At 39.3% G+C, this 24,667-nt stretch overlaps 2 protein-coding genes across 27 annotated transcripts in view; one reads left to right on the top strand and one right to left on the bottom strand.

Annotated features, from left to right (window-relative positions):
* anks1ab (ankyrin repeat and sterile alpha motif domain containing 1Ab) overlaps positions 1-11,788 on the top strand; it is a 41,586-nt gene extending 29,798 nt beyond the window's left edge. For 7 of the 25 annotated variants that reach the window (XM_044211643.1, XM_044211652.1, XM_044211812.1 and 4 more), the window contains 8 exons: positions 280-450; positions 2,308-2,445; positions 2,664-2,735; positions 3,037-3,120; positions 3,246-3,383; positions 4,402-4,578; positions 6,615-6,730; positions 7,612-11,788. In XM_044211643.1, the coding sequence (XP_044067578.1) occupies positions 280-450; positions 2,308-2,445; positions 2,664-2,735; positions 3,037-3,120; positions 3,246-3,383; positions 4,402-4,578; positions 6,615-6,730; positions 7,612-7,801 (1,086 nt within the window). In that variant the 3' untranslated portion in view covers positions 7,802-11,788. The remainder of the gene's footprint in view (positions 1-279; positions 451-2,307; positions 2,446-2,663; positions 2,736-3,036; positions 3,121-3,245; positions 3,384-4,401; positions 4,579-6,614; positions 6,731-7,611) is intronic. The other 18 variants (XR_006379590.1, XM_044211690.1, XR_006379588.1 and 15 more) reach the window with 18 other exon arrangements.
* A 1-nt stretch (position 11,789) lies between these two features.
* LOC122883332 (T-complex protein 11-like protein 1) lies at positions 11,790-23,495 on the bottom strand. Of its 2 annotated transcripts, XM_044211862.1 has the most exons (11): positions 23,347-23,453; positions 23,117-23,180; positions 22,261-22,351; positions 22,007-22,136; positions 21,782-21,902; positions 20,296-20,516; positions 18,664-18,800; positions 17,790-17,971; positions 16,814-16,995; positions 16,204-16,376; positions 11,790-15,267 (listed from the first exon to the last, which is right to left on the bottom strand). In XM_044211862.1, exons 3-11 carry the CDS (start codon positions 22,337-22,339, stop codon positions 15,035-15,037), a joined length of 1,458 nt encoding a protein of 485 aa, XP_044067797.1. In that variant the 5' UTR covers positions 22,340-22,351; positions 23,117-23,180; positions 23,347-23,453; the 3' UTR covers positions 11,790-15,034. The 2 variants fall into 2 exon arrangements, with proteins under 2 accessions (XP_044067797.1, XP_044067788.1); XM_044211853.1 differs by lacking the exon at positions 23,117-23,180 and having other exon boundaries at positions 23,347-23,495.
* Positions 23,496-24,667: the final 1,172 nt, after the last annotated feature.

Raw genomic sequence — 24,667 nt, 5'->3', positions numbered from 1 at the left:
CAATGCCAACATCATTTTGTGAGAAAATGGCTCCTTTCAGCAGCGGATATCTAATTTTGGAATGAGATTCTTCAATATCATTGTGTTCACAACAGTTAAATACTCAGGGCTGATTTCCCAGGCAGATTAAACTAGGCTAAAACCAGGGAAACCAGCCGATGTAGACTGTGCTGTCAAATCAGTAATCTGTGATGTGCGTGTGTGATGTGTTTGTACTCTTTTGTGTGTGTGTGTGTGTGTGTGTGTGTGTGTGTGTGTGTGTGTGTGTGTGTATGGCAGTTCCATGACCTCCTGTCCCAGACCACATCCCCCCTCAGTCAGATGGACCCCTACACTAGTCGCTCCATGGACATGCTCCTGCCCTTGACTGAGCCAGACAGGAGGAGGCGAGGAGTTGACCAAGACTGTAGTGTTTCTTTGCGTTCATATAGTGAGAGGCCGCGCTCTGTAGTGAGTTCCACCTTCCTTCCCTGTTATCTATAATAACAACAACAATAGAGGAGGATGCTGTACAAAGTTAGGTGTGTCAGGGTGTCCTGTCACATGTTGTAGTCACAGTTCTCAGACGCAGGGCTGTTCTTGATGCAAAACTAAACTTACTGGTTGAGTTCAATTTTAGTGGGCAGAACCAAAGAACCACAATAACAGACTGTACTAGACTGTAACCAGGGAAAACAGCAGTGATGTGACAATATATATAGCACAGTGAGATGATATGAATTTGTCGTCAGAGATTTACCTATACTGTTCATACCGTGGTAGCGATCTCTTTTAACATCTCTAGATTAGACCATTGTGGAAAATGCTGGGAATCAGTGAGCAGGACTGCTTTACAGACATATTGGATTTTTTATATTATTTTTGCATCAACATGATTTGTCAGGTATTTAATTTGCTGGATTAGCTGGATTAAAGTATCAGACATTCCTGTCTGATATTCTATCCATTTATCCACAATTTCTCCATTCACACACACAATTGATTTTCCAGAAAATGTATTATAATATTACTCAGTTGCCAGTTTATTAGGTGCACCTAGCAAAAAGTAATGCAGTCTAATATAACAGTCCTGCAATAAATCCTGTAATGTTGAGTTTTTGTTGAAACTATTGTCGATTTAACTTCATTCTGGTTGTAGTTTGTGGTGCTGTTGAACTGAACCACTAATGGTATGCAAAATCATGTAAATGAAACATGACAAATGCATTATACAGTTATACAGACAAAACTCTTCAAACATGTAAAACTTAAATGACATATATTTATTTCTCGTTAGTTTTTAATTAAAATGTGCATAGAATCATTAACTTAGATGAATATTATTTCATTATAAGTTAAACATGGCAGTACTGAATTATTGCCCTGCCCTACCTTCCATTATTCAAACTAGCCATAATAGAGCTGTTCACGTAATCTCCTTAGCTTTTGTAACACACTAAATCTTCATCATGAATGCTGTGAAAATCAACTTCAAGTACCAGTTTGCTAACTTTTACTAGAAGCACTCTGGTCTTTAGCTCCATCCAGTGTATTTTAAGTCACCCAGTAAGTCCAGAGCAGCCCTGAGGTTTAGAAATATTTGAAAAACTAAACTAAAAATCCAATACAGAATCTTCGTTCACTGACATGAATTCAATTCTTATGTGCTTCCTTGAATTTCTTGGGTTCCTCTTTAAGAAGTTGAACTAAGAATAACTCAGTGATCAAATTTTACCATTTGCTAAAGGTCAAATACGACACATAGGCAAACAGTCGAGATGGCATGCCTGGTGCCTGACTCACTCAGGCCAAAGAGAAAACACAGAGGAGCGTGCCCAAATAAGGGAAATGTTGCACGACTTCACTACTAAAAATCAATACCCTTTTTTTTTTGTACTTACTTTTAATTTTCCTTAATGCTTAATATATTATTGTCAATAGTATATTTTACTCTGACAAGAGATTTATGAAAAAGCCCACATTGACCTAAATGCCCAACCCAGTGCATGAATATTTATGAGCATACCAGCAAATCAAAAAGGACTTATATTAAAGTGCTGACCAAGGAGACTTCACGCTAATGTACAGCAGTCAGAAGTCGTACTTCACCAGCTTGACTGAGACATAGAATAGTATCTAGTATAATTCTCAAAATACAGTGTATTGTTGTTCTTTATTGTCTATACTGACTGAGGTGTGTATATGTGAAGAAAGGTTTCCTGGCATTAAAAACGCAGAGGATTTCCACTGCTTTTATAGAAGTATTTAATTTGTTTCATGTTACAAATGTTAGTTGTGTTTCCTCTTTTTGTTGCGTTCACCATTTAGAACAGACAGAGTGAACGACACAAAGACTCTCGTTTAAACCTCCGGCCACCGAGCCAGTCTGCTACCTACGCCACGGTGTCTGCCTGGCATCACCAGCCTGAGAAACTCATCCTGGACTCCTGCGGCTACGAGGCAACTGTAAGCAGACATACACTGTTTTTTATATATAATATAGATGATAGAATTGCAGACTATTTACCATAAAATAGATTGACCGGGATATTTAATTTAATTTACTGCATCTAGTGTCTCTATCCTGTACTGTGTAGTTGACATGTAGCATGTCAATCAGCACCAGTGTTGAAATTGTTTTCTAAATTGATCCAACACGGGTATGTTTTGATTCCTTCTCCCAGTACCTAGGATCAATGATAATCAGGGATCTACGAGGGATTGAGTCCACACAAGATGCCTGTGCTAAAATTAGGGTAGGTATTACTGAAAAGCTTTAAGATGTTTTTTTCTTCTTCTAATTTCATTTACATTGACCTTTTGAAGAACAGCTGAAAATTGTTTGGATGGATTATAAAAATTAATAAATCCAGCAAATAAACGATGAAAATATCAGACATGAAATAACAAGGTTACAGAAGAAGAATACAACTGACAATTACTTTTTCCACACATCCAAGTACATTAACATATCTGTTATCATTTATAGTGCATGAACCATTGGGGTTTGTTGTACTATATGTACTTGTCTCTCACTCTTTATTGTGTCCATTGCAGAAATCAAAGGATTCAAGAAAGGGTCCAGTTGTCATACTGTCCATTACCTATAGAGGAGTCAAGTTCATTGATGCAGCCACGAAGGTAATGGGAAAGTTTGTTTGTCTCTGTGTATATTGATCTGTCCAACTCAAGCATTGCAGTTGACTCTCAGCCTCCATTAGTGGTTGATTTCCAGTTAGCACTCACTTCCCTCCTTTCTCCATTAGACTATAGTTGCGGAGCACGAGATCAGGAACATCTCGTGCGCTGCTCAGGACCCAGATGACCTCTGCACTTTTGCTTATATTACCAAGGATCTGAAGAGTGGCCACCACTTCTGTCATGTCTTCAGCACTGTGGAAGTGGTGAGTAATACAACTATATCCTGTTAAAGTAAGAAACATCTGAACAAACTAGTCATGTGTTCAGTCTTTTGCTTGATTTAATAGAAATATGACGGTAGCTCTAAATGTAAGCATATAGTGTAACTGTAATAGTACAAACATCTATTCCATACAATCTATTGAGGAAACCCTTAAATCTTCATATAATTCTTGAGCTTTTTGTAAACTCATCATTGAATCATTTTGAAGAAACAGTGTCCTGTTGTGGGATGTCGGGTATCCCGCAGTTAAAAGTGCAAACAGCATCCTGTGGACATTATTTCCTTGATTGGCTCATCGAATGGCTTGATTGAAGTTCTACTCCTGCTATGCATGGCATTTTCATGTACAGGCATAGATTATGTTGTAATTTGTGTCTCAGCTTCTGAAAAGGTCAAATACAATCTTTTATCTTTGGCAGATGGACCACTGTGGTGCGTCGGTTAACTGCAGGGATCAAATGATCAAAGTTCTCACAAGGCCAAAACACAATTTTGAGCCTCACTTATTTGTATTTAACACAACTGCTCCATGTGCAGAATGTCGTGTAAAAATTGCTTTGGCTTTTCTCTGAAAATATGCATGATATTCAAACAGGAGAAAATAGATAATTACACAGAGTAATTATCCTGAATGTGGAGAGCAGCGTTTCTGTGTGCTATGCAGTGTTTTTTGTGTGATTCACAACAAATTGTTGAAAACAGTAAAATAACGGTAATTCTAAACAAATGTTGAAACAGAAGTCATTAAAAATTATACTTATAGTAGGTGTTGATCGTGCAAGGTACTTGGTTGAATTGTTCAAAAGAACTAACTAATACCAAATGTTTGTTAAAGTGTTCTGCTTTGCTAAAGGAAATTAAATGGTTTGTCATGCACGCAAGCAAATGGTCCATTATCTCTGACAGTTAATGTGATTCAATTTAAATCAATTGTAAAACCTGTTCTGTGTCTACTGATTTGAACACACTTTTTAAAACTTTGTCTTTCATTTACACAGACACAAACCTACGAGATCATCCTTACACTGGGACAGGCATTTGAGGTGGCCTATCAGATGGCAATCCAGTCCAGAGCGAGACACTATGTCCCACCTTCATCTCTGGTCTCAGAGGTCATAGAGACCAAAACCAGCCGTCCTGTATCTCAGTCGTGGAGCAGCATGCGGAGATCAGCAGTGAGTGCCACCCTACAGCCCTTCAAAAAACATGTTGAACGTGTTATTTGTGAGAGGGTGTGAGTGTTGAAAGGACAGAGGGAGAGCAGAAACACACAGTTGTGCGTTATCATAATTTAGAAAAGGTACACCGATCTTGTGACCGATTTTTCCCCGCCACTTAATCCCCAATGGGGCACCTACAGATTTCATCTCGCCCACCCCCCAAGTCTGAGTCACTCAGATCAGGGGAGATTTTCTTTTTGTGCATATGTGAAACATGATAAATGAATAGTTTTATTTTTTTTTAGGAGGTGGGCATATGATTTCCTCTGAGACTTTTCTGAGGGCTCAGCCCTGCTGGTTGGATCCACCCACTGCTTCCTCACTATTGATTGAGTGTGTTGCGTAAATGTCCACGTATATCCTGAGCTACGCATTGATGCATTGACCTCTCAGGCTGCATATAATGAGCACTCGGTGATCACTGTCACCTGAGAGAGCTGCACAGCCGGGAGCACACACACTGCTAGATCACATGCTTATGCAGAGACACAAATCACTTTGTTTTACTACCTGCCTGTAAGGATAATATATGGAGTAATCACAGAGCTGCATTATGAGTCTGGCTGGTTGTTTAAGTTTTAAATGAGAAGGGGGGAGACTCCTATCTGCTGCAAATTGTTTTAATGCTTTTTATTGCTATGTGAATGCTACCAAACAAGTTGGTTTAAACAGAAACTGTGACAGCCATACATATTTATATTTTCCCCAAGGAGAGATTAACCGTTTGCTTAGCTCCCACCTGTCAAGCTTTCTGTTCCTGCACGGCACATGTGCAGTTTGCAGTGATATAATGGTGACAGATTTACACACTATTTGAAACAATGGGTCCTTGATTTCAGACAGAAGTAGACAAAAGCAGGCTTCTCATTTCTAGCTGTTGACATTCGATTTTTCCTAGCTAGCTAGCTAATTAAGCCAACGTTAGCTCTGTGAGTTTGCTGAAAATGCTGTCTCTGGCTGACTTTTTAATGTGTTCAGCTGACTGGTTTTAAAACAAAACTATTGTAAAGGGGTCTTGAATACGCACTTCATGGTTACATACATGATATTGTGCTAAACGACAGTCAGCATCCTCACCAGTTTATGATCCATGTAGAAGACATGGAAATAAAGAAACAGCATTGTTCTTGTATTGTGTAAAGCTAGTTAGTCCTAGTATTATAAGTATGATAAGAAAAACTGTAAGATCAGACTGTTATTTACATAACCCTGTTTGGCTGCTTTGCTTACATACTTGTCAACAATGATTTTCACTTTAATTGTTACAAGTGAAAAAGCTGTCACGATGAGGACTAACCAAAGTATTTGACAAATGTAATGCTCGTCAATCTCGGGTTACATTGGCTTGGGTTGCTGGAGCGAAACTCCCTAAGTTCAATAAAGAGAAGGACAGAGCCGCTAAAGTTAACTTGCACTATGTAACCTCCAGGACTGGCTTTCACACAGTGGGAAAATATTACATGTGGATGTGCTAGTTGTGAACAGGGATTTGTTTTTAAACCTAACCCCATAAAGCAGTTACATAAAAATGTGCTCCTTGGCAACGCTGGGTTACTACTGTTGGTAGTAAGCTAGTAAGCCGAACACGCAACGTTTGCAGCTTTCATTAGAGAAGATAAACACACTGTTTAATAAGTTCCTTACAGTTTACTCTCGTGTTTTTGGTTTTTGAAAGGCTAAAAAAAGACACCACTCCCCAAATCTCCATCAGCGCCATGCATACCACTTCGACGTGTGTAGAAATCCACAGCTGCCGTGCCTAGTTATGGTCGCTAAGCTATGATTGGACAATCACATTAGGGTTTTAGCTTATGTCAATTGCAAGAACACAAGAAGTAGAAACATTTTCATGAATAATTTGCCTTCTTTAGCTCTAACAGGTGAACTGCTCCTACTACTGCTGGATTTCTTCATTGTCCGTTCAGTGCATTTAAATGATCTGTCCCTCTGTTCTCTCGTTTTTTTAACATGTCTTTGTTCTTGTCTTCTTGGTCCTCCTGCTTCCCAGGGTGCCCCTCTGCTTGAATGCCGCTGCTGTCACTGTCACACGTGTACTACCCACCGCCCTTCCTTCCTCCCGTTGCACTCTGTTAGCCCTGGAGTCCAGGTCCTTCTCTTTCCTTTCCTCTATTCAACCTGTAATCACCACACATCTGCTTACACACCATCCCTCCCCTCTTTCTTTCTGTTGTTGTTGGGGTGCCGCAGTGCACTTTGTCTCCTCGTTTTGTGGTTCTTAATATTTCAACCATAAATGTTCTCCTCATCCCTTTACTTTCCCATCTCTCATCTTCATCTTACATTAAAGAGTTAAAGATGCACTTAGTTCAAGTTCTGTGGTTAAACACATTCAGGGAAGAGAGGGTTTCTTGATGTGATTTAACTTCGCTATATAAGCTTCTACAAGGACTGTTGGCTTAATTGTGCTAGTGAGGGTTTGTAAACAAGATGGAAGTTGTCTCTGTTGGATGGTTTTAAGCTGCCTTTCTCATTTTTTGTACATCTATCTTTTTAAGACACGTTGAACTGAAGATGTCATTCATATGCAGGGAATTTTAAAATTTCAAATGTCTATCTTGACATTTTTTTTAGCCATTTCAAATTCATATCTAGCTCTAAGTAAATCAGTATTAATCAGCATGTGTGTGTTTTGACTGCTTATATTATGACAATAGTGCTCATGTTTGTATGAGCCACTGGTGTAGAGCACTTGTTGCTTTTGAACTACTAATCAGTATATTTTTTAACTCCCCGAGGGTCGTAGCTTGGTTTACTGCTGTGGCTTACAGAGGCTGTTTTTCTGTCAGACATCATCCATGTTGTGGATTGAGCCCTGAGTGTCTGTGATTATAACATGATCACTGGACTGTACCTCTAATCCACATGCACGTGTGTGAGCTGAGGACTTGTCAGTGTGGCGCAATGGCCTCCACTGCCACCTGTCTCACCGCCCTCCTCTCGTCCCTCCTCCTTCCCTCCCCCCGGCAGATCGACCCCCTGGAGATGGACGCAGACATGCAGTCTCTGGGCAGCACCACCTGGCTCTTGGACCAGCGGGACTCCAACAGGCGCCCTGTCAGCACCAAGTACGAGACCACCATATTCTGAGGCCGGATCCCCACAGCTGCCCCTCTGCACCCCCTCGTACTTTCCTTTCCCCCCTGCATCCAGTTCTTAATTTATCTCCCACACACATACATACATATACATGCGAGCCCCGTGCCTTCTCACTGTGATGGTATAGCATCCCTCAGGGCTGCCTACTCCTGCACCCTCCTTTGCCCTGCCCAGCGACCCACACCAGCCCGTCATGACAAACACTCCTGCGGCTCACCCGTGCCTCCCCAACACACCTGGCAGCCTCCCTCACCTGTTGCTGCTGCAGCCAGTGGCGGAGCCCTGGAACAGATGATCCTGGACTGATGTCTTTTTACAGTGGCCCTGCTCTCTCAACCAAACTGCCTCTTCCTACTCCTCCTCCTCCTCCTGACAACTTGCATCTGCCTCCAAATCCCTGATAGCTCCCAGAGGTTGCATCTTTATTATCCTTCCTCTTTCAGGCCATTTTTTTAATTGATTCTCCACAGGCAAAACAAGCATGTTAATTTTTTACTTTGCTCTGTATCTAGATAACACACTGGCTTGACGTAACAGCAAGTTTAATTTCCAGAAAGGTTATGTTTATAACACTGAGTAAACTAGAAAGTTGTGTGTAATACCAAAACGAAAAGTTCAACATTTTGGGAAATACGCTTATTCGCTTTCTTGCCGAGAGTTAGATGAGAATATCGATACCCCTCTCACATCTGTACAGTAAATATTAAGCTATAACCAGCAGCCAGCTAACTTAGCCTAGGATAAAGACCGGAAACAGGGGGAAACAGCTAGCCTGGCTATGACCAAAGGTGACAAAATCCACCTACCAGCACCTTTAGAGCTCACTAATTAACGTTATATCTTGTTTGTTTAATCCGTACAAAAACGGAAGTGTAAAGACGACAAATTGCTGTTTCATGGGGGGTTATGTGCAGGACTATTTTCTGGTCCTGTGTTTGACTGCAGCCTCCTGATAGGTTGCATTTTTATTTTTTGTTTCAGGCCTTTTTATTTATTTATTTTTTTTATTGATTCTCCACAGACAAGAAAGCTTGCTCATTTTGATTTAGCTCTGTATCCAGACATGCACACTGGCTTGACGTAACTTGCTGCAGTCTACGCTGGTTGCCGGGCAACTGATCTCAACCGCGAAATAGTCACTTAACCTCACGTAAAACGATACGCACTTGTACAGATTAAAAGAGCTACAGCATGTTAATTAATGTGCTTTAGAGATGCTGGTGGTAGCTTCATATTTACTGTACAGACGTGTGAGTGGTATCAATATTGTCTTAACTGTCTAACTCTTGACAGGAAAGCAAATAAGCCTTTTTCACAAAACTTCAAACTTTTCCTTCAACAGGCCCTTTTGATATTGCACAGATCGAAGATTTCGATTTCAAGTCTGTAAAATAAAAGTATGATTAGTTTTTTTTTTTCAACATCAACTTTTTATTTTTTATTTACTGAATTATTTGATTGTTTTGCCTCAAGACAGTTTTTTCTTTTTTTCTTTCTCCATCTTTAGCCTGTCCTGTCTTACCAGGCATCTACCACTGTGAGGCACTATGAGGAGGCTGCTTTGCTAGCATGGGATGCAAGACGGACAATTAATCAATGAAAGACAAAACAGCAACATGCAGCAATCAACCTGTTTTTTTCTACGCATTTGTACAATACTCATTATAATACGATGGATCGGTCATGAATCTATCACTGATGTCTGAACTCAAACGGACCAAGAACTGAACCCTCGTATACACACACAGGAGGACAACTTTCCTACACTTAACCGAGGACAACAGCCTTACTTCGTTTCGGTTATCTATAATCAACTAAAGCCCTCACCTTTCCCAGACCTCCCTGAATACCACCCAACAACTGCACGCCTCCCCCCCTGCTTCTAAAAGACTAAAAAAAAGACGAAACTTCTGATTTCCTGGTGTGTTAAATTGACTGTGACTGGCTGGGATGACATTGTTCTTATGATGGTACAGTTTTGTCCAGATGAGAGTCTTTGCTCTGGCCTTGTACTGCCCTGTCTGCAGTCTCTCAGCATTAATGGTAGCAATGAGAGACTGCAAATCACAGCATCTTCTTCTTGTCAATTTAAAAAAAAAAACAAACACTGTGTTACATACAACAAAGCTCTATCCCTTTTAATACCTTCTTTTCTTTTCTTACGGTGCAAATAGGACATTAGTGCATTTTGTGATACTTTTTGATAGACGGGCTGACTGAAATACTTTGGGAGAGTGTGATAAAGAAGGGATCATGAAGGATCCCAACACTGATACAACCAGAGGCAAAAAACAAAGACCACCAAAACAAATTACACAAGCATATAGAGTGTACTAACGTTGGTTCCACATTTCACAATTTTGCTAATCTAAACAAAAACATCCTCAACACGATTTCATTTGACTCGAGAATATAAATGAGCCTTGAGCACAATTTGGCGCACATTTCCCAACATAGCATCTTATTATCATGATTACATGGATAGGTATCCGTGCTGTTTCACACCAATTTAGAATTAGGTACAGTACATGCAAAGTATGTCACTTGAAAATAAACGGCAGTGAAAAGATTTAATTCCACTACATTAAAAGAGCCAAATCTAAGTGTCGCTGTGGTGTCGTGTTAATGGGAATGGATTTGTTAAGCTGAGAACATGACACCGTTTGTTTTATTTATTTCTTTTTTAAAAAGAATTTTCCTCCTGCACTGTGACTAAAAAATGCTTGTTGTGGAGTCGACACGTATCTGTGGGTTCTCCCCCTGTGTGCACTACCTACTGTGCGTGCTGTATGCCTTGTTTCTGTCTGTCCTCATGGGAGTTTGGACTGTTACTGTTACATCACTGTCCACTGTCCTTGTTTCTGTGTGCAGCAGGAGAAGTGAGGTATTGAGCTCCTCTCCAGAAGACAGTGTGTCTGGAGACTGACTGTTAAGATGTAGCTGGTCTGTGTGCGGTACCGTGGCTGTGTCATTGCCACTCTGTTCTGTCTGTTAACTGTTAGCTTCCACTGATGATGCATGATGGCAGTGTTTTTTGTACCCTTTGATGCACTTGGCCTGAGCAGTCTTTGTATGTACTGTAGCAGTGTCTCGTCTCTTCTCACTCATCTGACATTTGCTTTTTATGTTCCCTCTCTTCGTTACACACCAATACAGCGATTCATCTTCATCCCTTCACGTTTTCATTGTCGTCATTTCTCCTACATTTTGTCACGTATGATCTTCCATTTTGTGTGTCACCAAGACAACCTGCTTTAGTATGGATGCATAATGTAAAAGCATTACACTTTAATGAGCAGCAGCTATTTGAAGCAAGTTTTGGTGGCATGATATGGCTGTGCATGTACCGGTCTTTTTAACATTGGTGTTTTCCTTGTGTAGCTCACCCCAGCGTTCAAGTTTCCGGATACCAAGCTGTGAGTTGAAGGGGAGCAGCCGATCTGAGTGTGTTTGTGTGTGTTGAGTTAGTGGGCAAAGCAGTGGAAAGAGAGAGAGAGAGAGAGAGAGAGAGAGAGAGAGAGAGAGAAAAATGGGAGGTAAGCCTTATGCAACGTGCAGGGCCAAACCAGCGCTACTCTGACATTTAGATCTCACTGTATATCCCCTGCTCCTCCACTGCCCCTGATATGAATCCCAACACACAGATGAAAGGTAACCTGTTGTTCCACACCGCTGGCTAAACAGGATCTGTGTAACACTCTTGTCTTGAGAGAGGTCAGTCAGAAAGGTCAAGTCTATTTCCTGGCCTCCGTATGACTTTCTGATCTTGTCATGTAGGTACTGTAATGTTTAGAGCACTGTAGACCATTAATGATATAGACCATTAATGAACATTTCTATTGATTCAGGTCTATTGGAGATAGTAACTGGGAAAGGGTAAACAGAAATGTAACAAAATGTAGAGGAAAAAAAAACTGTACCAGCATACAATGCTTTGCCCATGTTTGTGGACAGAGTATGGTTTGTCAATGAAAATGTGATACTGTTTCAAATTTCAAAGCAATATTATATTAATGAAATTAAATAATGACAAAAGATTCCCTCTCAAGTCTGTTGTCAACCTTGATTTTGTTTTATGGTTGAATAGTAACACAGAAAGAAACATTACACCAGCTGTTTCAAATTTAAAGTGACAAATATAACAACATGATAATTATTGTACAATTATACCATCAGTGTTTCCCCTGCTACAGAGATTAGTGGGTGGTGCGACTTTTAATCTCAACAAACGATTAGCCCCAGTTTGTACTTATCAACTGTTACATTACAGTCAAGTCAGAGAGCTAAGCATCCGATTTTCCAAAGTGCCTGGTGATCTTTGAAAAACCCAGATTTTTATTGCTGTGCTGATGGTATTTTCAGAATCCTCAAAAACTCTTCTTACCATTTAGATTTAAAAAATACTTGGTTTGTTGCATGATAAAAAAAAAGATTTTCAACCCATTTCCCTAGTTGTGACTCTCCTAAACCAAACCAAAATGGTAGCAGGAAATGACAAAGGTCCTTACTTGATTAGTACGACACCAAGAAAACGTTTTATACAAGTTATATTTGTTTATGATATGATGTTTCTTTCCATGACAGTATATTTTCGCGCACAATAACACATTGGTATTTTTATTTGTGACGTACTAAGTGTAGGAGACATGGGCGCCTGGTTATGTTTTAAAATTGGGGAGCAAACTTGGACAGATACATAATTGGCGGTGGGTCTGGGGGTCTTCCCCCATAAAATTTTTTTTTAAAACAAATTTCCTGCGTTTCTTCACCACTTAACCTGACTTATGGTAACAATAGAGGATAATTTCCAAAACATAAACTAATCAATTTTGTATAGGCCCTACTCAATCTTACAGTTAGATGAATAATAATGACACATTATGAGATTGTGTTCCTTACTTTGTTGAATGTAACTGCATGGCTCATAAAATCCCATTTGAGCCAGTTGTGGTGAAACAGGGTTGGATGGAAAACATGCAGCCAGGGTTGTGCGTGCTCTAATAAAAGGTTTGGGAAACACTATTCTGCTGCTGTTGTGTGGGGCGAAACTGTCCAATGTTAGGTAATGGTAAACTCATAAAAAAGGTGGGTAACTGCGTTTATGCGCGTTTACCCTCCATTACATCCCAAATAATAAAATCAACAGGGCTAATGCAAAATATTAATAACCACGTTACACTTATAAGAGCCGACTCGACCCGATTTGGCTCCTTGGCGAATGTCCCATCTCCACAGCCGAATCCTATCCGATCGCAAATCGGTTCAGCATTTCTGTGACTTTACAATCCTACTTTTAGCTAATTTAAAGTTTGGCTGGAGTTAGTGGGCCAAGCAGGTTCATTCAACATACGGTAGCCTATCTTTTCCTATGTTTTATTTTATCGCAGTTAGGCTAAATGGCATGTTTATCGCCTTTGTAAACAGTCACACTCCTGTGTCAGTGGACAGTGATTGACAGCCTAAGCATGCTTGGCAAATGATGCGACGGGTTCGACTGAACCAACCCAATGGGTGGTCCAAAAATGTGATTTTTTTAAAATTATTACTTATTTTGTCAGTTGCTGAAAACGATCATTGATGTAGGCTGCTTAAATATAATCACCTGATTGTGGGGACTGTATGATGATAAGTTTTTTGTTGTTGTTTTTTTAAAAGACAAAGTGAATTATTTGAATAATGGGGATGCATTTGCTCCACTTGCTCAGGCGCCTATGAGGAGAGATATATTTCTGGCTAACTGGATTAGCAAATCAAATTGCAGTTTGGGAAACAGGTTAAAAATCTTTTTATGGTGCAAGAGACTAAATGTGTTTTTATTCATATGGTTAGAGGTGTCTGGAAATACCTTCAAAACAGTGGGTAGTGTTGTTAAAAGACCTTATGGGTTTTCATAAACAAACATTTATCTGAAAATGCTTACCTCTGTGACTCATCGTCAGCCGCCTGTTTTATGAATGCAAATCATACATTTTAGAAATTTTTTTGTATTTTGGCTAGCATTCCAGGTGTCCATTGATGTGTATTTATTTCCGTACTATATGAAAATGTGCTAGCTGACTCTTGCTTGAGGAGTGTAACTCTTGAAACTTTATGTTGCATAATCCATCACAGTCACTAAACATCTCATTTGCAAAATTGCCAAAATTACATTATTTTTTGGTTGCAGTGCAAACTGTTCTTATCAATCGGTGGTTTAACTGCATTACAACACAACAATAATGTAACACAGACAAAAGTTAATATAAACTCACATTTTTACTGTGATGTATTATACAACATAAGCAAGAGTCTGATAAATAATTTTAATGTTGTATGGAAATGAATGGAAAACAATGGCTTCCTGGAACTGTAGGAACAATTCATCAAATCTCGCACGGTGCAAGCATTACGAGCACAGTTACTTTCATAGTCGCTTGCAGCTGGCTACTGCATTGATATTCCAACCGTACGAAGATTTGGCATGTGAAGGGTGTACTTTAAAAATAAACTGAAAACCATTTCTCCTGCAAAGCAAATGGATTACAGACTCAGTTTCAGTTATGTAACATGTAACGCAACCCAAAGTCATCTGAACAGAATTAGTTATTGTAATAAACTATAAAACTACTAAAATAAGCACCTGTTCCATACCCCCCCCACACACACACTAATACCAACAACTGTAGGGGAAACACTGAGTATATTTTTGGTTTATAATTGCAAAAAAAATAAAACTAAAACTAAACTAAACTCAGAAAAAAGTGCACACTGTCTTTGGTGAGTTATACATAAACATCTGTCAACATGAAGATAAGAACAGAAGCCAGCTACATTTTTAAAACTGAAGTATTTACAAACTATTAGCATAATCTTTGGTACTTTATGTTTTTCCTGAGGGTGTTTATCTTGAGAATAAAGTAAACTAAGTGAAAACCAACAAATGTGTTTTCCAGGCAACTGATCTTTTCTAAAACATTTCAGAATCACAACCAGTCTCTAGTTATGACTCATACTGAGTTTTCTCATTAACACACTACAAACTATTTGTTACTCTATTTGTCCAAGTAAACAACTATTACTCATTTTGTGTCACACAATCTATTTTTCTAATGTTTTGTGCACTCAAATGAGTGGTTAAGATGCATTAATACAATAATAATTCAGCACCTGCCTCATGCTTTGATTCAGACTTTTTTGTTTACCTGAAAAAAGTCCCTTGAACATTCATTCACTGTATTTACACTATAGCTACACATTCAATGCCAAATGGCAGCTTATGTTAAGATCACCAGAGGTTGTCTGGGTCGCCCTCGGCCTAGCGTGAGTCCTCCCCGGTCTCTGCCTCTCCTGGTGGGAACAGCAGTTTCCTGAGGATGGGTGCGTAGAAGGGACCAAAGACCGTTCGGTTGAAGTGGATGACTCGCCCAAAGGCCGTCCCCAGCTCTGCTAGTTCAGCACTAACCAGCCTGAGGGAAGCGGGCAGCTCTGGACTCCTTTTAGCGGGGCCCGCCTGCAGCATGGCCTGGAGGAAGCCCCGTACCCTTTCTCCTGTGTTTGATCGAGAGAGGGATGAGGGAGAGAGTGGGGAAAGAAGTCAGCTCTCTGCAGCAGCACAGATCCAAGTTTAAAAACATGCATGTGGACAGATAACCCAAACTTAATGACATTATAATGCATGTTACGCCTGTCGAGTGAATATGATGCATCCCCAACAGCTCTCTACAGATTAAAATATACTACTATATCTTAATCGAAATGTATTATGAATAAGCCTTGAAGGGTTTTTAATCACTCTAAAAAGTCAGAATTTTCTACCTTAAATTAAGTGAAAACATTACAACCACCAGCCTGAGGTTATCTGATTTGGTTAGCTGTTACAACCAACAGTATGCAGCAATAAGTTGTCTAAAATGTGAACATACAGTGTTTTTAATAATTTGTGTAAATTTTCAAGCAAAAATGCCAAACATCCTCTGGTTCCAGCTCCTTAAATGTGAAGACTTGCAGCTTTTCTGTGTCATGTATGATAGAAAACTAAATATTTTTTGGGCTGGTTAGAGAAAAAAACAATGTGATGTCACCATGGTCTCTGGTAAATTGTGAGTATTTTTCACTATTGATTACACAAAATAATTCATCAGTCAATTAAAATAATGGCTGTATTAATCAATAAGAAAAATAAACATTCGTTGCAAAGCATGTTTCTCCTGTCAAGTGAAAATGGTGTATCCCCAAACTAAATAGAACATACTCCAATTTCTGTATCAAAATGTATTTGTAATAGCTTTGAAGGGGTTGTTTTTATCAGCCTAAAAGGTCAGAATAATTGTTTAAACTGCATCTCAAATTAAGTATAAACATAACAACCACCGAAATCCAGCAATAAATACTTGGAAACTTAAATCTAATATGTGGATTTACACCATTTCCCCCTCATTTGTGCTTCAATTAATCATTTTCTGGCCCTCTTGTGCTCAGCCTGACCTATGAGTGTGCGGACAGGATTGTTGTGCTTCCACAGCTCAGATATTTGTCCTTTCAGCAGATCCAGGCTGTCCTGAGGCAGCGCTGCTCCTCCCTGGCTGCTCAGAGCTTCGGTCACCTGCTGTAGCACTGTCTCCCCGAGTCCCTGCAGCGCATCTTTCAGGTCAGCTTCCCTGCAGCACCAGAAATCAGCATTAGACAAATTACCAGCAGGCTTCATTAGATGTGTATCAGGTCACAGGCCTATGAATTTATCCATTTATAAGAAGTGCTGAGCAAAGGGACTCATGGAAGTCAATAAATAAGGGTCTCAAAAGAGGTTTAGATTAAATAAAATGACATTTTAATAAAAGGTGCTTATGGGAGAAATCGCCTGTGCTACATTTTATTGCAGCTTGGACCAGAGTGTTAGCAGGCCTTGAATACCACAAGCTGCTGTTCCACATTTATCCACTAATCATGACGGGGCTTCTCGTGAACGGAAAGAATGAGGTTATCTGGATCCGTTCTGACAAGCTAGTTGCCTCCTGTCACCTCCATTGGTTTCCTTCTCATACAATACCTGTTCTCCATGACAGCCAGTACATGCATCACCAAATCCTCCTCTTACCTGGTGTGACTGCCCTCCAGCAGGGCAGCGACGGACTGCCTGAGTTTACCTACAAACCCCTGCAGGGAGAAAACCGCGCCCCCACAGTGAGCATTGGTCAGGAGCAGCACCGAAGCCTCCAGGACCAGCATCTGGAGCCGCTGGCCCAGAGCCTCCAGGCGAGCTCGGTCCATCAGCGCAGTCTGTGTGAGGAGGTCAGGTCAGGTCAGGGTCACGTGTCATATGGTTAATCACAGGGAACTTTCCAAAGAAAACAGCTAGATCTGGATATTCTACAACAGTGATTCCCAGCCTGGGGTACTTGTACCAGAGGGGGTACTTTCGCAGTTGCAAGGAGATACGTGGAAAGATTGTAGAGTAGCTCGACTAATTGGAATAAAATAGAAATTCCGATTTGATTAAAATAAAAATATCCATATATTGAGTCAGCTGTAACACTAAACGCTATGTTGCAATTGAGTGTGTGTGGTGACAACTAGTTATCAAGCGAGGAGAGAGGTCTAACCAGTAAGAAATGGATAAACGGCTGAAACAGATACTAAAAGTAGCCTAATGGATAAATGGTTGAAATTGATAGTTAAAAGTAATGGACATGTTAGCTAAAAGTAATGGATAAATGTATGAATTCAGCTTCAGCCACTTCAAGTGGTAGCAATACAAATGCAAACTAAATATTGCCGGTTGAATTATATGAAAACATAACTCACAATATCTACTTTTATATTATTAATAGTGTCAGCACAACATGATGGGTGGTGTTGGTGAAGGGGTACTTGAGTTAATCTGACAGGACTGTGTGGGCGCGTTAGACAAATAAGGTAGAGAACCGCTGTTCTACAACGCTACATAAGCTCTAATGTGTTGTCACATGCTTTAACATGCAGCAGGGTGAGGAGGAGTGCGTAGGGAGACTGAATATTTCCTGATAATCAATAAAATATTATTCAAATGAAAGAAGAAGTGTAGTGTGACTGACCTCGGGATATTTCTGGTCTTGCGGGTCCCAGTGTAGCAGACGCATGTAGGCCCGGTTGAGGACAGCGGTGGCGCTGACGGGCCCTCGGCTGTCAGGACCAGGAGACTCCAAATGAGCTCTGATGGCCGACGCCTCTTCTGACGCTGCTGACTGAAGCCAAGTTTTGGTATTGTCCAGAGAAGCTGAAGAAAAACAGTAAACATATGTATAAATAAAAACCTCAACAGTTACACATGATTAAGATCTACTGCAATGCCACTGAATTACCAGAGGATTCACAAAGTGTTTTGAATGATATAAACTTAGATGTTATTCACGTTTTCTTCAACAGAAAGTAGTGAACAGTGTGGGGACTAAAACCAGTTACACTGTATTTGCAGCACATTTGCCTCACTCTAGCAGCATCAATTAAGAGTGTCTGTACCAAGATGAGAAAAAAACTGACACCTAAGCTATAAAAGCTAAAATATTGCTGGTATATAGAATAATGTCTTATTAACCACATTATTTAATTTGTTAACAAAGTGTATTTTGGAGGACACTAATGTTTAGGAGGAAAAAAGACTATTAAGGATATTTAGTATCACAGCTAACATGACTGGCAGCGCCGAGGGCCCTGTCACTCTGCCAACGACTGATTAGCCAGCTGTACTTAGACAGAATAGAGTTCACTGATTGGCTGTCCAGCTCCTCACCCAATCTATGAGAAGCTAAAAAATGGCAGGACGGTGCATTAGAGCGACAAGGGTCAAAATCTGTTTAATTGAAAAGTGAAATAAGCAATGACCAGACATTTTACGGACACAAAGTCACCTTCATCATCTGTCACTCACACTGTAGCAGTCAGGCTAGAGACTTAAATACCCTTCCTCACCTGGCTGCTTGTCCAGAATCTGCTGGAATTTGGCCCTCTCGTACTGCATGGCTTGCTGCAGGAGGTGAGGCCTCAGGCTCTGGAGGGTGAAGTTAACCATGTCGGTCTTCATCAGGCCCAAGATGTGGAAGATCTCCCTGAGGGAAGGGCAGGGGGATACATATGCAAGCAAGCAAACTTTAGTAATATAGCACTTTTCAAAAACAGAGGAAGTGCTTTACAGGAAGAAGAATGAAAGGGACGGAGAAGACAATATCCAAAAAAATACATGTATAATTGATTTGACAAAAATGTATTTAATGACTTTTAATAAAATCAATAACATGTCCAAAGAAAACAAATGGGTTTTAAGATGCTTTTTAAAGATGTGAACTAATTTAGCTTCTCAAGTTTTTGCAGAAGTCGAGGAGCAAAAGCACCATTGCGTTTAGTTTTCAGTCGAAGTAACAGGAGGTATGGACATACAGTTTCTGAAGACAAGCTGACATGTTCTCTGTATTGTCTGATATATACTATTTACTTGCAACTTCCTCTCCATCAAAGTTAGCCCCAGTTTGTGCCGCTCATGTATTAGCATACATTCGAGTTACAGAGGTAACCATCAGTTTCTCTACATTAAAAGGGGTTGCACCACACAAACAAGTTACTACACAGGGGTTAGTTGTTACTAAATATTTACACCTACTATCTGCCAGATGTAACTGTTACACACTGTTAACTGAATTAGCAAACTGAGAGAACTAACGTTAGCATACTAATATATGACGCCTTTAGACTGACGAGTAAAAATGGTAATATTGTTGACAATATCTGACCTGACACTTGCCGTCTAATGATAATGTAAACTGAGAGGACATTAAATTTCATTACACAAAAAACCTACAAAACATTATGATAAAAACGTAGACTAAATGACCAAATACTGTTGGTTAGGTTAGCTTAATTGGATATTTCCCACTCAACCTTAACATACAGATTTCTAGATGAATGCATAAAGCAAAGTCATACCCACATTTACAGAGGCTTGGCAGTTAAGTTTAATATATCATTTGGCCTCCTAAAATGTTATTTTTCAGTTATATTACAGCTCATGATGCTACAGTATCTTGGATATTCCTTAAGTTTTAATGGTGCAACCTGATTTAGTAAATCACTAGTTTGAAGCGATCAAGTAGTTACTAAGAACTTAGGAACAACTTAACACACAAACTTAGGGAAGGATTTACGAATAGCTGGTGCGACCCAGTCCAGGTGCACAACTTAGAGTCATTAAGGATTCTGTGTAAGTGTTTTTAAATGACCTTCTGGGTTTTTCCAAACATCGCTGTTTAATTATCTTTTAGAGAAACTGATGGTGGGAAAACTGGGGCTACATCAAAGTCACAGGCACACTAACAAAAATATATTTAACCTGCTGGTGGCTCCAAATGACAGTGAGAAGTAATGTGAACAAGATGTCAGTAAACTTAATACAGACCACTTTAAATTAAGTGAAAGCCTAAAACTGAGATCTGATGTAATAATGTGGTTTAGCTGTGATGTGGCTACAGACCCTGGACCGTGTAAAAACGGGGCAAATAACTTAGTAGAGACAAGCTTTGTGTGGAAAGGTAGTGTTAACATGCCCCTCACCTCAGGAGCTCCACAGGATCCTTGAGGTCCCTCAGTGCCCTGACCTCTGGGTCACGCACAGGTGCACATAAAGATGCCATGGTGTCGATGATGTATCCTGCCAGTCTGTGGAGATCCAGAGCTCCATGATCGACCTCCTGCTGGATCAGCTCCATGTCCAGCACCTCGTCCAGCTGAGATCTGAGTCTGACGTGACCGGGCAGCAGCAGGGACTGAAGCATCTAACAGGAAATATGAGGATGCCTTTAGTGTAGTTTACATACAGAAAATTTCAGTTAATCCTTAAAGGTTCATGTGGTTTAGAGCATGTGTCCATTCTTTTCCTCTACACATACAAACAGATATTATATAGCTGCTCAATCTAATAATATAATCCATAGTGATATCAGGACAAAAAACAATTCATCGATTAATTGAAAACACAATCCCTAGTAGAGCTCAACTGATAAATCAACAGGCCGATATTATTGGCCATTTTAGCATAAACATATTTTGGTATTGATGTACGTGTTAGCTGATAAGTACAAAAAAATGTTGATCTGATTTTTTTAAAACTCAAATATCGGTATTGGCCTCAAAAACCCAGCGTCGGCCGGACTCTAAACGATAGTTTGACATTTTGGGAAATACACTTATTCGCTTTCTTGCCAAGTGTTAGATGAGATGTGAGATTGATACCGCTGGAATCTTGTTGTCACTATGATGTCGCCAGGCAACCAGTGGAGACTCCAGGAAGTGACTGTGCCTGGCCAAAAAATAGTTTGGCACATGACCCCCGTAACACCACTGCATGTCATTTTTTACACTTTTACACATTTTTACACTGGTTTTTGTACGGATTAAACACACGAGATGTAATGTGCTAATTAGGAAGCTTTAGAGGTGCTGGTAGGTGTATTTTGTTACCTTTGGACAGAGCCAGGCTAGGTGTTTCCCCCTGTTTCCAGTCGTTATGCTAAGCTAAGCTAACCTGTTGATGTCTCTATCTTCATATCAATCTTCTGATGTAACTCTCTGCCAGAAAGCCAATAAACATATTCCCCAAAATGGCAAACTATTCCTTTAATCAATAATGAAAATGATCATAAGTCACAACACCAATTGAAAGTTTCACATCACTACCTTTGCAATATCGATATCGTGGTTTTTCATGCTGTATATAAGTATGAAAAGATTATTCAGAAATCAAAATATTTTGATTTCTATTAATATTTTGATTACAGTTTTTTCACCTATATATTTTATTATTACAAACTTAATTTTTATTTTATACTTATTTTCCTGTTAATAGCAGATAGTGCTAATGAAGTCTGACATCACACACTCAAGGTTGGCCATGTGTTCATGTTTATGTGTTGTTTGTCCATACTGTATACACTCTGGATTGAACTTCAGAGCATATGAGAATGAATGGAGTCCGAGGTCTCAGTAGACCCTCATCTTCCTCTGCTACTAATGCCTCTGATTTGATGCCATACACACTTACAGTCTTGACCTCCTGGAGCAGAACGACAGCATGGCTGTAGTTTGGAGGATCACTGTTCAGCTGCTCTTGAAGATTGTCCCAAAACGCCCGGTGAACAATCTCAGTCACTCTGCCCTCCAGGCTACAGCGGGGGAAGAAACAGCTCAGAGGAGACTAAACTCTCAATTAATTTTGGAAATAAGAATAAACAAGGTCACTTTAGCTGTAGTGGATTGTCTTTCTTGCCTGTCTGTAGGAAGGCTCTTGGGTTTGAAGCAGAAGTCTCGGTTCACCACTATCTCATGTGCGAGGCTCAGATTGGAAACACAATTTCCCAGCTCCATCAGACTGGATAATGAGGCAGTGGGTGGGCTCCCTGACACCACAGACAGGACACACACACCCACAGATAATTAAAACTGCCATGGTGGTAATAATTCAATTACTAATGGTCCCTGAACGTGCCTGAAAACAATAACTGCCGTAATAAAGCTTCATACCCGTAGGAGAGTCAAGTTTTTCCAGACAGGGAAGGTCAGCAGGGGAGTCATCAGCGGCCTCGTCTCTTTGATTTGGCATTTCAGCAACAGTCTAGACATTTAAATTACTCAGTAACTAATAAACTCAACAGAGCTTGGTAAAACTGGTTATTTTGTTTCTTGGTATAGCAATGTGTACAATAAAAATATTAAGAGCTGCAATTATTAGCCGATTAATCAATTACTCAGCCGACAGTTCAAGCTTTTCAAATGTGAAGATTTGCTGCCTTTCTTTGTCATATAACGATAGTAAAGTGAATATCTTTGGGTTTTGGACTGTTGGTCAAATAAAACAAGAAATCTGACTACATCTCATTAGGCTGTGGGAAATTATAACAGGCATTTTCCACATTTTTTCTGGCAATTTTTAGAGGAAACGATTAATCGAGAAAATAATGGCAGACTGACAATGAAAATTGTTGTTAGTTGCAGCCCTAATAATATAACTAATCAAATGTACTGTCATGGCCCTTACAATGTAATTTTACAGTATAATAAAAAAAAATAATAAAAAAATAAAAAAAACTGTGGTGGAAGAAGTACACAGATATTTTACTGAAGTAAAAGTAACAATACCAGTGTAGAAATACTCTGTTTCAAGTAAAAGTCCTGCGTTTAAAATGTTTGAAAATGCGTTTGAAAATGTAAAAGTACATCAGAAAGTGTGTGACTATATTTTGTATTATTCATCTGAATATTAACTAACACAAGTTATCAAATAAATGTATGGGAGTAAAAGGTACAATATTTGCCTCTGTAGTATGGTGGAGTATAAGTATAAAGTTGCAGAAAATGGAAAACAGTAAAGTACAAATACCTCAAAATTGTAACGCCACTTAAGTACAGTAACGTTAATGAGTAAATGTAGTTACTTTCCACCACTGGAAAAAAGCAAACGTCATACATAACATTAACGTTAGTTATAGTTAGCTAGCTAAAAGCTTCTAATTTAAAATATGTAAGTCACCATGATAAAAAACTAAATACAAGCAGCGTAAAATTGCACTGTAACGACAATAAAACACTTTTTTTTAGAGGCTAACTTACCTGGTGAATTTATTAAGACTTCGAAAGATGAAAAATTAAACTTTGCAGACGGAAGCACAACATGTATGATGGTAATAGTTGATCTACCTGCCGTTTAAAAGCCACATACAGCAACAACATCAACGGTCAAGTTTAAATCTGGGCTAAACCACTGTAATTAAGTTATGGGGGGGTTAAAAATGACAAACTTTTTTAAAAATCGTTTTAACACATGATCTAAACCTGTGATTGTATCGTGATACAAAATATGGATATAATTGTGTTACATGGTTGACTTTTATTCATTTCTTACTAAATACAGAAAAAGACGACGGCTTCATTTGGTTTGGTCCGTTATCAAATCAAAACAGTGGGCGTGTCAGTACTGTATGTTTCTGCCCCTCTCTTAACAGCTACAAACTGCGCAGGGTGTCACAGCGTTTGAAAGGAAACTCACCGTACCTGTTCATTGTGTGCAGCTCCATTGTAGTTCAGTGGAAACAAAATGGAAAGCGGCCGGTGTGTTGTATAAATGGTCCATTGTTTGAGACATACAGCTGGACGTGTCCTGTTTCCTATAAACCAGGAACTTCGAGAAGGGACTGAGATAAAACTGCTGTACAGAGGATAAACAGTGGCCACAAACACATTTGTAGAATACACTCTAAATTCCTTAAACAAATACAACTAATGTATTTTTGAACAACACACTTTTATAGATATTATTTATGTACCATTTACATTTTTTGTATCCTTTGTAGATGCTCCCCTTAACTACACTTATGCATCAGTTTCACTCTTTCTACAATTCTGTCTGTAAAATCTCTAAAAATAAAAAAAGCTCTGAAGACATCCCCTCTTTCAAGAAACATTGTCAGATGACTTGTACTTATGTTTATACATTTATAATTTTGTAACTCGGTATGCTTATTTATTTATTTTTTTTAAATTCTACATTTATGTATTTATTTTCTTTTCGGCTTTTGTTTTTCCTATACTCCCTACACCACTTGTTTTGTAACGTTATTGTTCCTTTAAGTGACGCTGTTTAAAATAAATATACAAAAAGATCGGTTTTTGTTCTTTCTTTTGCTGCTGTGATACTTTAATTTACATAAGGATATATAAAGATGATCTTATTTGGTAATTATTAGTGCTGAAATTGCTTGGAGATTAGTTTACAAACACAAAACTTCAATGACAAGCTGTTTCAGTAATTTCTCACACAAAAATGGGAAACACAGTGGATCTTGATAGACAAATTTGACAATGTGCTGCTTTGCTCTCTTTCATATAATTGTAAACGGATTATTTTTGGGGTTTGGATTGTTGGCTTCCTACA

Source organism: Siniperca chuatsi, linkage group LG2, assembly GCF_020085105.1.
Source record: "Siniperca chuatsi isolate FFG_IHB_CAS linkage group LG2, ASM2008510v1, whole genome shotgun sequence".
Classification (NCBI taxonomy): domain Eukaryota; kingdom Metazoa; phylum Chordata; class Actinopteri; order Centrarchiformes; family Sinipercidae; genus Siniperca; species Siniperca chuatsi.
This window is presented reverse-complemented; position numbering and strand designations above follow the sequence as displayed.